At 41.3% G+C, this 15728-nt stretch overlaps 1 protein-coding gene across 4 annotated transcripts in view; it reads right to left on the bottom strand.

Moving 5' to 3' along the window:
* Positions 1 to 1805: 1805 nt before the first annotated feature.
* The window catches only part of adgrb2 (adhesion G protein-coupled receptor B2), an 898475-nt gene continuing 884552 nt past the window's right edge, over positions 1806 to 15728 (bottom strand). For all 4 annotated transcript variants that reach the window (XM_052036166.1, XM_052036168.1, XM_052036167.1 and 1 more), the window contains 3 exons: positions 13398 to 13502; positions 6866 to 6919; positions 1806 to 5345 (listed from right to left, as the gene is read on the bottom strand). In XM_052036166.1, the coding sequence (XP_051892126.1) occupies positions 5181 to 5345; positions 6866 to 6919; positions 13398 to 13502 (324 nt within the window). In that variant the 3' untranslated portion in view covers positions 1806 to 5180. The remainder of the gene's footprint in view (positions 5346 to 6865; positions 6920 to 13397; positions 13503 to 15728) is intronic.

A 15728-nucleotide genomic window follows, 5' to 3' on the forward strand; every position in this document is an offset into this window, starting at 1 on the left:
AGAATGAGGGATAATTCAACTGAAGCTGAAAAAAATCTGAAGAAGCTTGATCGAGCAGATGTTGAGAGGTCATTTTCGCTGAATGGAGTCTCAGGATAAGGGGTTGGACATCTAGGAGGAATTTCTTCATCTTGAGTTTTGAGAATGTTAGGAAAACTCCACCTCAGATGGCCTTGGGTGCTCAGTTGTTCAGTACATACAAAGCTGACTGGATTCTTTGGGAAGCATGACAAAAGATGAGATGAGAAAGGTCAGTCGTGGTCTTGCTGAATAGTCATGTGACCTGCTCCTACTTTTTATATTCCTGTATTCTCATCAGGTGCTCACTTCTGCCACCACTGACCACGATCCAATCTAGTGATGTGCCTATTACTATAGCTGGCACTCCCCATGATAGCTCACCCCTAGGCCACCGCTAATTCCAACACTGACTCCATATTCTCTGTAGGATTGTTGCTATAACAACTCCAGCCACAAAAGCTCATCTCACAGGGTAGTTTGTTATTTGTTTGCCATTCCTGATATAACACACATTTAATGTGTGCAACAGTGCAAATGTCCTACAAATCCTGCCACTTAATGTGCAGTTTGTCCCATTGCATGCACAAAAATATTCACCACATCAACTCAGTGTGGGACTCCCGAGTAACAAGTGATTTAATATATAGAGGAATGTCAAAGTCCCAATATGTAATATTTAATAAGGAGAACCAAGAAATAGATAGAAATAAGCATATAGATCGACAATAAACCATGACCTTGCCAGTAAATGCCCAGATCCCACAAATACATGGATAACAAATCCTTAAAGCTAGCGGCGCAAATTGATAAGGTTGTTAGAAACAATTTAGGTTGCCTAGGTTTATTAGCAGAGGGATGCAATATAAAACCAAATAAAATAATGGCTGTAATGCCCTGAAGGCTCTTTGGAAGAGCAGTCTTGCCACACACCTGTATGTTCTGTAACCCTGTAAGTTCTTCATCAATATTTTTTTGGAATCAGCTTAATTGCCTGCTTGTCCTCATTTATGTACTGTGGATAATTCCTGGCACCACAAAGGATGTAAAAACTTTGGAAAGAGTGTTGTGTTAATTTACTGGGATGTTAATATAGATGAAGGACTACAGTACAAGAAGAGTTGGAAAAGTTAGGACAGTTCTCTTTGGTGCATAGAAGGTTAAGAGGTGACCGAACAGCAGTTTTTAACATGAAAGATATATAAAAGAAATATAACTCTTTCTGGCAAGCAGCTTAATAACTGGACATCACTGTTTCAAAATCACCAGAGAAATATCTAGAGGAGAGTTGAGAAGAAAATGTATGGCTTTAGAAAGTTGTCTGGAAGCTGATTCCAAAAGAACTTGATGAAGAACTTACAAGGCGACAGAACATACAGGTGTGTGGCAAGACTGCTCTTCCAAAGAGCCTTCAGGGCATTACAGCTCTACAGCCATGCTGTGCTATCAGTTTCTAAAATTGAAGAATCTTTCCTATAACACGAAGCACACACTGGACTTAAGATTCACTAAATGGGGTGTCATGCTGAGTAAAGGAGATTTATTTTTGGCTGGAAATGGAGAATTATAAGAAGCTTCACTAAATAAAGTATGTTTAATGAAAGAACTTTGATGCTCTGTTTTGTATACATTTCTCATTTGCACTCTGAGAGCATTAATTAAGACAGTGCATTAAAATAAAGCACTGGTTATTTTACAATCTGTTGTAACTAATATTTTCAAGCTAAAAATAACTTCTTTTGGAACAGGCTGAAACTTTCCTCTTCCAAATACAAATGCCAGCGGACTGTCAATTAGCCTTGTTTTGGTCAAACTGACAAGACAAAACTAGGAAGATTAAGAGCTTGATGCTTTAAATAATCTTCTTTTAAAATAATTTAAGGTGAGATAGGATGAGATAATGTTATTGGAACAAAACCTGAAGAAATGAGTTCTGATGATGAGAGTCAAGTAGGGCCATTTTTGGGCATCCTATTGAAAGAATGCCGCTCTCATGTTGATGTTAACCAGCCCCATTCAGGCACGTCAGCAGCCCAGGGGTTGCTGCTCCAAGACCTGAATTGGACAAGGTGGACGGTTCAACAACAGCCCTTTTATTTTTGACTCTCATGTAAATCTACAAACCAAGGGAGCATGTTAAAAATATTCAAAATTTATTTTAAGCAATTCCATTAATTAAAATTTTTTTATTGGTAGCTACGCTATTACTGGTACGTCTTTCCAAAATTATTTCATAATTAAGTGCATAATTATATCACTCAGACATGTGTAATATTCTTTTCCACATGTGACACTCTAATATGAAGCAAACATACTGGGTACAGGGCACATCCTCCAAAGCCTGCCAGCAGTCTCTCCCATAGTTGCTGGCATTCCTGGGCTTTTCTTCTCAGAAGTTTGGTGCACCAGATTAGCCACTAGGCTAAGGCCATTTTCCAAATTTCTGAGTTGATTTTTGCAGTGACTCTGTTACGATGCTGATCTCTCCATGGAGCCGAGCATCTGTGTCACTGGATGGCTCCCACTTTTCCCAATCCAACTACACCAACCTAGACTACAGCAATTGTGGGTGGTGTATAGTTAGCACCTAAGGTACCAAATAAATCCACTGCAGTTCCAAATGGTCAGATTATTAATCTGTGGACGTACAACTGCCAAATAAACATAGTTTTCAGAACAATTAAGGTGCAAAATATCATCAGGCATTGAGCTTGAGATTGGTCTTCACTTTAATACTTTTCAATATTCATAATTATCAGTTGGTTCAGTCTGCCAAGAATGTCAGCCTCTGTCTGGAATGAGGTTGTTTAAAAAGTCAAAAGGAGGAACTCCAAATTTACTGGAGAATTAAAGATGGCTTCGTTCTAGGAATAAATCCAGGAATATGGAAATCCTCATTGAGGAACTTTGTTTTCAGTTGATTTATGTGAACACATAGATGGGCCGAAGGGCCTGTTTCACTGCTGTATTACTCTATGACTATGACCAAACCTAAAAGGTCCTGGGTTCCCAGTCCACATCCCAACTTCTTGGCTTATGATCTTTACCCTGTGCTCCTTGGTTCCTGAGACTGATCCTGAGCTCCAAGGTTTCCAATCTCTCTCCCAGTTCCTTCATTTACAGTCCTGTCCTGGGCCCCTGGGTACCAGATGTCCACCCTGGGTTAGGGAAGGATCCTAATTTAGAAGTAACTTCAGTCATCCAGCACCCTCCCAGAACCTATTTGTGTTTAAGAGTATTGCCACTGTGGGTTGGGCATTGCTGGAGACTCCAGGGGCAGGAGCCTGAGCTGTTATTCACCCAGAAAAGTGAGACAGCTTCCAGTTCTCTACCCCACAGCACAGGATTTAACTGTGTGAGTTTAATTATCAACAAACTGTCGTGCAATTCAGTCAGACCACTTATTAGCCAGCCATTTCTGAAGTACTAATGGAAGTTTGTCTGTCTGCAGATCTTACTGTGGTTTGCTGGACAACAACCTCCAAATCCTCTGAAGGCTGCCTGGTGATGGTCACACTGAATGTCAAGACAAGTCAGGGATCATACCAAGAAACCCTACATGTGCATATCGTGTGTGTGTGTGTGTGTGTGTGTGTGTGTGTGTGTGTGTGTGTGTGTGTGTGTGTGTGTGTGTGTGAACAATAAAATAACTGACTTCATTATCTCTGAACACTAAAATCATATCCTAACTTTTCTGCTCTACTTTCAAACAGCATAACGTCCCGTGAGTGACGGAGGATTCACAATGTTTTGTCTTAAATTTTAAGAGTTTCTACAGGGGGAAAATGCTGCATCTATTTATGAAAAAGACAGGATTTCTGACTGCATGTTGACCATCCTTGATCAAGGAAGTGAGATGGCGTCTTTTTAAAACATTTGTCAATAAATACAGAATATGTTCCTGAGAGAAAAGCAAAGGACTGCAGATGCAAATTTGAAACACAAAACAAAAAATGCTAAAAATACTCAGCAGGTCAGACAGCATTTGTGGAGAGAGAAAGAGAGATAATATTTCAGGTTGATGCCACCTGACCTATTGAGTATGTCCAGCATTTCCTGTTCCTGAGAAGCACACCTTCACTGGGAGTCATTTTAACCGAAGTGACCAGGCAAGGAACCTCAGGTATTGAGTATAATTCTGCTTTTACAGCCCTCCAGTTAACAGTTCCCATTGCCTTCAGTGGCAGAGTGTGAAATCAGGACAACACCCCACATTATCAGCTTGAGGGAGATTTTATGACTGCCATACCTTGATTCTTGTTCCCATTCACTGCTCAGTGATTGCTGTGTGACAGACCAGGTTAATACTTCCTAAATGGTTTCTTCTTATTTCCGTATCTACAATTTATGTCTCCAATGCAAACTTGTAGAGGTTAAAGTTGAGAAACTCTGTTCTGTCATGAAAGACCTAAGTAAATGTGAATCTGATTTAAACAATGGGACAATGGTGTCAATATCCTTTTTTTGTACCCTCTGCTTGTGTCTATTGAGACTTCATTGAGTCAGAGGTTCACAGAATTACCTCATAGGCCCATTTTCAAGGAAGCTGGATGCAAGAATAGTATTGTGGTCACAGACAGACACTGGGTGTGGAGAGGAGACAGAAGAAAAGCTGCCAGGAAGAGCAGCCATTGCAAAAATCCAGTTCGTAAGTCACAGCCCATGGCAAAGAGGAAAGTTACTGAAAAGCTGCGACTTACAAATCAGGTATAAAAGTAGACATAATTGTTTCATGATTGTCTTTCTCTACATAAAATAGGGAGACAAAAATGGTCAATCTCAAATAAAAATTAATTTAACTTTAGATTTTTTTTTTGCCAACTAGTTTTTAGGTGTCTGAATCCTTTTAGCTTCAGTCTTGGGTTGTACACTCATACATCAAAAGGAACAGAGTCTTGAGTATGTAGACCTGGACATAGTTTCACAGATTCATGTCTTGCATTCTCACCCACCAGTCGCAGTGAGAACGTTGAACATAAGAACAGAGTGCAGGAGAATTCCACTTTCCTGACTGATAGATGATGACTGTTCACATCAATTCAAAGATATTCAGGAACTCAACACAAAATGAATCCTTTCCAAAGCATCAGTGTGAAAATATATTTTCCAAGTCTGTTGTTTCTGTTTTGTAGCATTTTTTTTTGTTTACCTCTGAATCCACATTAAACTTCAGTTTGAAAGTCTCCTTCTGTATCCAGAGAGATTGTGGCAGATGTCTCCCAGTCTGGTGAATGTAATTCTAAATTTTCCTGGGTGTCTGAATGAAGTGTGCTGGGTGGTGTAGTCTTGAAGTTGTCCCAAGATTTCTCCACAGGGGTGGTTTTCTCCTGTAGACAGAACATTTCTAACTTAATCTCCATGGGTGCTTTTTATGATGATAATATTAACACTGAAAGTTTGTGCAGTGTTGACCTTTTTTTCACTGAAGGTGCTGACATTCTCTGGAACATGGTTCTTGACCAGCAATAGAAGGTACAAATGATTTGTCCCCACTCCTAACATCAGGGTAATGAGGTAAATTGCATCACTTCCTAATACTTTTCCAGCTGAAACTACATTAGGATGGAATTTTGGTCCAGATTGGCCAGCTGTTGCCATTTTCTGCTGTACCTTGTCTTGTGCTGAATGACTAACTTGGTATTGTAATGGGTTATTGGTTCCTTTATTTATTGCAGAGGGTGAATTCAGTAACATAATTGAAAGAAATCTTGACAAATTCCAAACTAATTATATTTGGCAGTTTTTGTATTTTTTTGACAAGTTAAAGAAATTAAATGTTAATCAGTATGTTGCAGCCAAGGAGTAGAAATTCAACCCTTGTCACTTGCACTAAACATGGGTAAACATAACGCATTACATGTTGCACTTCATTACTGAAGTCTAATTTCTATTGACTTCAATGGAACCAGACTTTGGAAGTGGAGTACAACACACAGCTGCCTCTATTTGCACATTTAGCACAAGTGAGGAGAAAGCTTTTCATTCGAGGTGTGAACCTTTGGAATTCTCTAACCCGGAGATCTGTGGAGGCATTGACTGCACTCAAAACTGAAGTCAATAGATTTCTGAACACAGGTGGAAACTCTCTGATCGAGCAGTCTGTGTCTGGCAACTCCCATGGCCTGGTGTGTACAGATCTGTACAAATTAACTAATGCTAAAATCTAAAATTAACAAGATCTGTACTAATCTGTAGCTAATTAACCAATCAGTACAACTTTTGCAATCTTAGCCAATAGCGTTTGACTTACAGAACCCTTATATAATCCTGGGAATGTCTATATTAGAAGAACAGTTCTCCTGCTCAGAGGAAGATGATCAGGGAGCAATTTCTGGGGTCCGGATTTTCTGTGGTCCGGTATTGGTCAGGTCCCAAGGTGTCGGACTACAGAGTTTCAACCTGTGTTCTAGAACAGGTATGGGGACAGTGCAGGGTAAAGGTGATGAGGCAATAGATTAGCCATATCTAGATGAGTAACAGAGCAGGGCCTCGAGGCCCAATGGCCTATACCAACTCCATTTCTTTTGTTCTGATGACATTTTGTTTGTAATCAACTTTACATCAATTTTCTGTTAATCAGTTTGGGAAAGCATTGTTCTTAATTAATATTCATTACTTTTGACCATTTTAAAATCAAACCCAAAAGCTTTCCTTTTTTGTTAAAGTTTGCTTCCCTCTATTTCTAAACTCCTTTTTTCCCCTCCATTTCTCACTCACTTTTTTTTACTATGTGTCAGTAGCTTCTATTCCTTTCTGCATGTGACCCTTTGTACTTCGACGCAGAAAAATGTTGCTTCAAATGACCCAGTGCCCAGAACGGGCCACACTGGGCACGTGTTATACTTACGGTTGCCGTGCTCTTTTCAGCTCCTGCTGAAGAAATGCTCCATCGTTTCTCCCGCTATAAAACATAAAATATTAACCTCTATAATTACCATGAAGCCCAAATGAGCAAAACAGTTAGAAATGTACACTTTAAACATGATTGATTTCTTTATTTTTCCAGCAGAACCTACACAGTGGATATTTAACTGTAGTGGGCAGCACAGCCAAGCCCACCTGATACCCATTCTTACACTTTGCAGTAGGTGCTACAAAACAGTGATGAGGAGATGAAAGCCTGGAGTTTCCCTTCCCTGTCTCTAATTAGGATGGCTAATGGAACATTGCCCATTTTCTCACATACTCTGAATGGTTTCTCACAAATAAACCACAAAAATTACTGTGAATGCATTAGTTTCATTGCAAGACAATTAAACGTACACTAAAAATCGTCACTAACACTATCAGGTCACAAATGAGGTAGTGTTTGGCAGCTAAAGCACTTTATATTCTGTTCACAGAATATATATCAATGTTAAGTGTGTATACCAATGGATAAATGGAAAAGCTACTTTGAATCAAGGTTAAAAAAAAACTATGAAAAGAAATTTACTTAATGTTTTATTTTCCTGCTAAAAAGCACCTCTTTTTCTTCTAAGGTTAACTCAGCTCAACTCAAATCACACATGTCAAGATCTATTCCAGAAAATCCATGAGTATATCAGCAGCAGGAGGGTAGCCAGGGAAGGAGTGGATCCACTTTGGGACCAAAGGAGTAATCTGTGTGTGTAGTCAGGGGATGTGGGCAAGGTCCTAAATGAATACTCCTTGTCTGTGATCACAAAATAGAAGGACATTGAAGATAGTGTGTTCAGGGAGGGCTACGTGGATAATCTGGAGTATGTCAGTATTAAGAAGGAGAAGGTGTTACATGCCGGATGAGACCTATTCCAGAATGCTATGGGAAGCAAGGAAGGAGATAGCTGGGGCCCCGACGGAGATTTTTCCATTTTCATTAGCCACGGATGAGGTGCTAAAGGACTGGAGGAGAGCTTATGTTGTTCCTTTATTTAAGAAGTGCATCAGGGATAAGCCAGGTAACTACAGGCTGGTGAGTCGTTCATCAGTGGTAGGGAAATTATTGGAGAAAATTCTAAGGGACAGGATTTATATTTATTTGGAAAGGCAGGGGCTGATCGGGGATCATCAGCATGCCCTTGTGTGGGGGAAATTCTGTCTCACTAATTTGATTGGGTTTTTCAGGAGGTAACTAAGAAGATTGATGAAGTCAGGGCGGTAGACATGTTCTATATGAACTTTAGAAAGGCATTTGACAAAGTCCCACATGAAAGGCTGGTCCAGAAGGATAAGGTACATGGGATCTAAGGTGAGCTGGCCAAATGGGTCTAAAATTGGCTTGGTGATAGGAGGCAGAGAGTGGAAGTGTGCTTTTCTGATTGGAATTCTGTGACCAGTGGTGTGCCACAGGGACTAGTGTTGGAAACCTTGCTGCTTGTGATGCACTGTACATGTGATAATATATAACTTAGATTTGAATGTAGGAGGTATGGTTAGTATGTCTGCAGATGACACAAAAGTTATATGTTGTGGATAGTGAGGAAAGTTGTCGAAGGCTACAGCAGAATATAGATCACAAGGAAACTGGGCAGAGTGTTGGCAGATGGAATTTAATCCCGACAACTGCATCTTGGGAAGTCAAATAGGGATAGGACATTTACAGTAAATGTTAGGGCACTAAGGGATGTTGATGAACAGAAGGACCTTGGGGCTCAAGTCTATAGTTCCCCTGAAGTGACACACAGGTGGATAGAGTGGTGAAGAAGGCACATAGCATTCTTGCCTTCATAGGTTAGGGCACAGAATATAGAAGTTGCAGCGTTACATTGCAAGTCAAAGTCAAAGTCAAGTTTATTGTCACATACACAAGTACATGTATGCACAGGTGCAATGGAAAACTTACAGCAGCATCACATAACACTGGTTAGGCCGTGCTTGGAGTATTGTGTGCAGTTCTGGTTGTCACACTATTGGAAGGATGTGGAGAAAATGCAGAGGAGATTCACCAGGACATTGCCTGGATTGGAGGACTTTCGATGGAATTCTCTTTTTTTTATACAGAGAGTGGTTTATATCAGGTATTTGCTGCCAGAGGAACTAGTGGAGTCAGGTAGAATTACTACAGCTAAGAGACACTTAGACAGGCACTCGAATAGGCAAGGCATAGAAGGATATAGTACTAAAATGGGCAAATAGAATCAGTGTAGAAGGGCAAAATGGTCAGCATGGAGATGGTGGGCCGAAGGGCCCATTTCTGTGTCATATCTCTCTATGATTCTTTCTATGGCTCTAAAGTCAAATGATATGCTACATTATACAACATCAATTAGTAATTTAATTTCCAAAAATTATTCTTGTCAGAAAGTGAATCTTGTATAGATTTAAAGCCAACCAGTTGAACTCTTATTATATAAATATTGCATAAGGTAAATGGTTATTTGGGCTGAAGGTCAGAGCCTTGCCTTTCTCTTTTTGAATGTGATTGAAGAAGCTGTGGCTGTTCTAACCCAGTGATAGTTTCTGCCTTACTTATCCTTGTTTTATAAAAATGTGACAGATAGACTGGACTGTAAGTCCTGAAATAAGTTGAGCAGTGAGTGATATTGAACAGGAACAATGATGGTCAGGGAATGCATGCTAAATAAAACATTGTACGACATTAGACTGATTGACCGGTTGTTACATGAAAATAAAACATTTTGTTCACAATCCCAGAAATGCCACTATAAACCACTAATTCTATGTACAGTTTTTCTGTTCTGTAATAAGACTAATTTTGAGGAGCATATAAATCATACACAGTGCAGCTAATTTACTTATTATAACTGCGAAGGAGGTCATTTAATCCATTAAATCCACGCCAGCTCCCAGCAGAGCAATTCCATCCGTCCCATTCTCTCTCCTCTTTTCATATAGCCCCGCAACTCATTCTTGCTTACATACTCATCAACTTTTTATCTGATTCCTTTGTCAGTTACTACACTAAGAGGCTTCACTGCAGGGAACCACAGTCATTTAGGCTTGATATAGATTTTACTTAGGATATTCACACTTGACAGAATTTCACTCTCAGTTCGGATAAAGTATATGTATTAAAGTTACAAATTGCAGAAGCCCAGGGCACTGGAGTACCAATTGAAAAGAAGAATAAAGGATCACAGCTGTATGTTGAACTACTAATCTCAAGTGAAAGGTTGTGCCATAGAGCAGTAGAGCACGTTTCCAAAGGAACTAAACTAAGGAAAAGAGTGCACATCCACCTTGGGTTCTCATGCACCTATTTCTATCTTCTGCTTCAAACCGAAGCCCTGCTGGAGGGATTGTGGCAGACCTGGCATGATTCGCCAATGGAGTGTAAATGTGGTGAACCACCAGCAAATGAATGAAGGAGCAAATAACCCGCAGATCAGTAACATTGCTTGCAGCCCACTGCATTACACTTAGCTTCAAAAACATATTTGGTTTAATTTTGAAAATGTACTTCTGTAGTATTATGTTTTTTTGTTGTTCGATTTGGTTATTGTCTAGTTTCCTCATGAAACATGTGACTTAGATTAAATTGTTACAAAGAGCTCACAAAGGGTAAAGTGAACAGGACTGTTGGAAAATGGGTAAGAAGCATTGTCCAGCTCGTTCTCCCAATCACTTCAATCATATATCCTCTAGAGCTTTGGATGAGATTTAGGACCTCCTGTGGATTACTAAAGCTTGTGAAGGAAGAGGGATTTGGACGTATCTGTGAGTTGGTTGGGATGATTTTACAGTGGGCTCCTTCAATCAATCAGACACCAATCAGTGCAAAAGTAAAGGGTTGGAATTAACTTTCAATCATAGACTAGGCAGAGCCAAAGCCCTTTGATTAGTTCCCTTTTGTTTGAGGCCAACTGTCTGTATCAATCTTTTATTTGTATTACTTATTCTTAATGATTAGTTAATAAGTAAAGAGGGACAAGATTGTGCAAGTTTCAGGTGATATGGCCAGGGATTATTAGATCAGGGCACAGAAATATAATGTAGTCCCAATGTTAATGTTATATTTGTCCTTTTTCTTTAAAAATCTTACATGATATTACAATTTAGGGCTAATTAGTGCATCCTACAAAACTTTAGGAAAGTAAAGTTAAAATTAGCTAAATCATAGGACTTCCTCTGTAACATAAATTGAGATGCAAGGAGGTGAAACTAATTCGATGGTGCTGCTATTCACAGGCAGGTGTAATTCCTGTCGTGAGTTTACAGAGACAGAATCTGTTCTATTTATGAAGAAAGCCACCTTAAATGGAAAAAGTGTTAGGAAGTGTGATGTCAAATTTGTTATATGTAATATATTTTAACCTCTGCTTACAAAGAGCACAAGTATTACCTTGTGATGTTTACTCTTCAGAAATAAATGACTGCAGATGCTGGAATCTAGATGAAAAAACAACAAGATACTGGAGGAACTCAGCAGGCCAGGCAGCATCCATGGAGAAAAATAGTCAACATTTCGAGTCAAGACTCTTCTCCAGGACTGAAGATAGGAAAAGGAGAAGCCCGATATATCAGGGGGTAAAAAACAGAGCAGCGATAGGTGGACAAAAGAGGGGAGGCGGGCTGGGCACAAGGTGATGATAGGTAGATGCAGGTAAGAGAAAGTGATAGGCTTCTTTCTTGACCAGAGGCAGAACCAGTCCTCTTCCACTAACACTCTCCTCTGCCTGGCTCAACTTGTCCTCACTCTAAACAACTTCTCTTTTGATTCCTCTTACTTTCTACAGACCAAGGGTGTAGCCATGGGCACTCGCATGGGCCCCAACTATGCCTGCCTTTTTGTTGGCTATGTTGAACAGTTTCTGTTCCAAGCCTACTCCTGCCCCACTCTTCAACTCTTTCTCCGTTATATCGACGACTGCATTGGTGCCACCTCTTGCACCTGTGGGGAACTCGACAGTTTCTTAAATTTCGCCACTAATTTTCACCCTGCTTTTCAATTCACTTGGACTATCTCTGACACCTCTCTCTCCTTTCTCGATCTCTCCATCTCCATCTCAGGAGATTCTGTATCCACCTACATCTTCTACAAACCCACTGACACCACAGCTACCTCGATTACAGCTCCTCTCACCCTGTCTCTCGCGAGGATGCTATCCCTTTCTCTCAATTTCTCTGCCTCCGCCGCATCTGCTCCCATGATGAGGTTTTCCACTCCAGGACATCAGAGGTGTCCAACTTCCATGGCTTCCCCCGTACTGTGGTCGAGAGAGCTCGCACCCGCATTTCTGCCATTTCCTGCACCTCTGCTCTCACCCCTACCCTTCCCAGACCCAACAGGGATGGGGTCCACCTTGTCCTCATATTTCATCCCACAAGCCTACGTATCCAACACGTCATTCTCTGCCACTTCCGCCATCTCCAATGGGACCCCATCACCAAGCATATCTTCCCCTCCCCACTCCTTTCAGCCCTTCAGAGACTGCTCTCTCTGCAACTCCCTAGTTCACTCCTCCCTCCTCACCCATCCCGTTCCTATCCCAGGGACTTTCCACTGACCCTGCATAGGTGCAACAACTGCCCCTACACCACCATCATCCAGGGACCCAAAAAGTCTTTTCAGGTGAGGCAGAGATTTATCTGCACCTCCCCAAATATTACCTACTGCATTTGGTGCTCCAAGTGTGGCCTCCTCTACATTGGCGAGACCAAAAGCAAACTAGGTGACCATTTGGCAGAACGCTTACACACTGTCCGTAACCGCGATCTGCATCTCCCCGTTGCCAGCCACTCCATCACTGGTATGTCAGTCCTCAGCCTCCTCCGCTGCCAGGAGAAGTCCAAACGCAAACTAGAGGAACAGCACCTCATTTTCTGTCCTGGGACTTTGCAGCCTAATGGCATTAACATTGAATTCTCCCACTTTAAGTGAACCACCACCCCCCACCTTGCCTCTTCTTTTCTTCCCTTTCCTAGCCTACCTCTCTTTTTCCTCCTTGCCTTATTTTCTCTCTCCTTTTCCTCTCCTCCCCTCCCCCCATGCCGCCTGCCTCCATACCTTTTGACCCATCCCCTGGCGGATCTGCTCTCCCCTCCTCCCCCACACCTGCTTTTCACTATCTCTTACCTATCACCACCCTGTGCCCACCCCGCCTCCCCTCTTTTGTCCACCTATCACTGCACTGCTTTTCCCGCCTATATATTGGGCTTCCCCTTTTCCTAGCTTCAGTCCTGAAACATTGACTGCCTGTTTATCTCCACGGATGCTGCTTGGCCTGCTGAGTTCCTTCAGCATCTTGTTTTTTCATGTTTACTCTTCAGTTCGCCATCTATCCAGTTTGGTGAAGTAATGTCATGACTAAGAGAGTCATCAGAAACCACAATGATTGCCTCAGAAACTGCTGGTGTCATTTATTAAAATACTGCTAAATGAAATATAATATTAAACATTAGGACAGGTTCAATGTTTAAGCACGATAATGATCCTTGAACAAATAATTATTCTTTACCTTAAATCCTGAGAGTTCGGGTTCTCGGCACCTGTCCAAGGTGTGGAACTTCTGGTTTAGTTCATTATAGAGTTCTGAGTGACGTTTCCTTGTGTGCATGACTTTCTGTGAACCAGAATGTTAAAGATGAATTAAACAATGACTGTGAATCAGTAAATCTTAGTGGCAGTTCTGTCCTTAACTTTGGTGCAGTTACACGATAACATAAAAGCATAAGTGATAGGCTATTTTTGACTGAATTTGCTGGACTGAAATCCTAGAATTCAAATGGAATGCCAGATTTATACTCTGCTCAATATCACACCTTCCATTGAAAATAAAATTAGGCAATATATAATAACAGGAATTTGGATAGGCAGGTTGGGTTAAAATTGCCTCAGTCAAATATAATCATAGAGAGGTACAGCACAGAAACAGCCCCTTAGTCCACTGAGTCTGCACCCATCTTGCCTGGGAACATAACCTATCACTGACGCCTTTCCATGCATCGTTCAAGCAATTAAGAGGATGTCTTCACACCCGCCAACCATGGGCAACACGGAAAAAAAAGTACAAAAGTATAATATTTATTTGACTGAACTAAAGAATGGAAACTTCACAACACAACAGTTTACAATCTATATACATATATACCCTTATGCAACTCCAAAGCTTCATTCTACTTAAGAACATAAGAAATAGGAGCAGGAGAAGGCCATCTGGCCTGTCGAGCCTGCTCCGCCATTCAATAAGATCATGGCTGATCTGGCCATGGACTCAGCTGCCCCCACCTGCCTTTTCCCCATAATCCTTAATTCCCCGACTATGCAAAAATCTATCTGACTGTGTCTTAAATATATTTAATGAGGTAGCCTCTACTGCTTCCCTGGGCAGAGAATTCCGATTCACCGTCCTAAATCTATTTCCCAGAATCTTGAAGCTGTGCCCCTGGTTCTAGTCTCACCTACCAGTGGAAACAACCTTCCTGCCCCTTTCATAATTTTATATGTTTCTATAAGATCCCCTCTCATTCTTCTGAATTCCAGTGAGTATAGTCCCAGGAGACTCAATCCCTCCTCATTGGCTAACCCCCTCATCTTTGGAATCAACCTGGTGAGCCTCCTATGCACCACCTCAAAAGCCAGTATATCTTTCCTCAAGTAAGGAGACCAGAGCTGCAGGCAGTACTCCAGGTGCAGCCTCACCAGTACCCTGTACAGTTGCAGCATAAGCTCCCTGCTCTTAAATTCAATCCCTCCAGCAATGACGGCCAACATTCCATTTGCCTTCTTGATAACCTGTTGCACCTGCAAACCAACCTTTTGCGATTCATGCACAAGCACTCCCAAGTCCCTCTGCACAACAGCATGCTGCAGTCTTTCACTATTCAAATAATAATCTGATCTTCCATTTTTCCTTTCAAAGTGGATGACCTTGCATTTACCAACATTGTACTCCATCTGCCAGACCCTTGCCCACTCACTTAACCTATCTATATCTCTCTGCAGACTCTCCAAATCCTCTGCACATTGCTTTTCTACTCAACTTAGTGTCATCAGCACACTTAGATACACACTTATCTAATGCTCCTGCAGCCTCTATGGCTTGAGTAGAGGTAGGAACAGGTTACTCAGTTCACTGTTCAGATACTTTTGCTGATATTGCTGGTTGAAGAGTCAGAATTGGACTTGCCACAAGCTCCTCTATCTGTACCTGTGCATAGGCAAACTTGGCCATAGGACATGAGGCATTAAGTTGGGTACTGACTGGTATCAGAGGCCATGGGTGAGAACTGGGAGCTCTCTGACTTGAGTTCTCACCTACTTATTCCTTTCTAAGCACATTTTTTTCTTGTGGGCCAGCTGCAATTTATTGAATGCATTGTGCTGATGAGCATCTTGTTACAGAACAGTGGGGCACTTGTAAGGTTAATGCGAAAATAATGTCATTGCCCTAAAGGCATTTGATATCTAAAATCTGCACAGCCACGCTCAAGGCTGGCACAGATTTAATTAACAGCCATATTTAATGTTCTGCGAGACTGATCACTCTATGTCAGAAGATATCCTTGTATTTCTCAGCAACACCATTCCACTCATGCATGAGTCAGTCTCCTCCGTCCTATCTGTAGTCATGGGCAGTATGCTTGGATGGCCTAAAAATCCTCAAGGAATTTTGTTTTCATTGTTAGCCCAGGAGTAAAGTATCTGATCAGGACTTGTGGACTGCATTCTTTACACCTATTTCTACAATCACCTGTTCTTGCTCACTGGAGAAATATGAGGTAGCAATTGAAAACCCAACCCATTAGACTAAGCAGGCTCACTGCAGTGTGAGTGTCTTCACTGGTCT

This window comes from Pristis pectinata, chromosome 22 (genome assembly GCF_009764475.1).
Source record: "Pristis pectinata isolate sPriPec2 chromosome 22, sPriPec2.1.pri, whole genome shotgun sequence".
NCBI lineage: Eukaryota > Metazoa > Chordata > Chondrichthyes > Rhinopristiformes > Pristidae > Pristis > Pristis pectinata.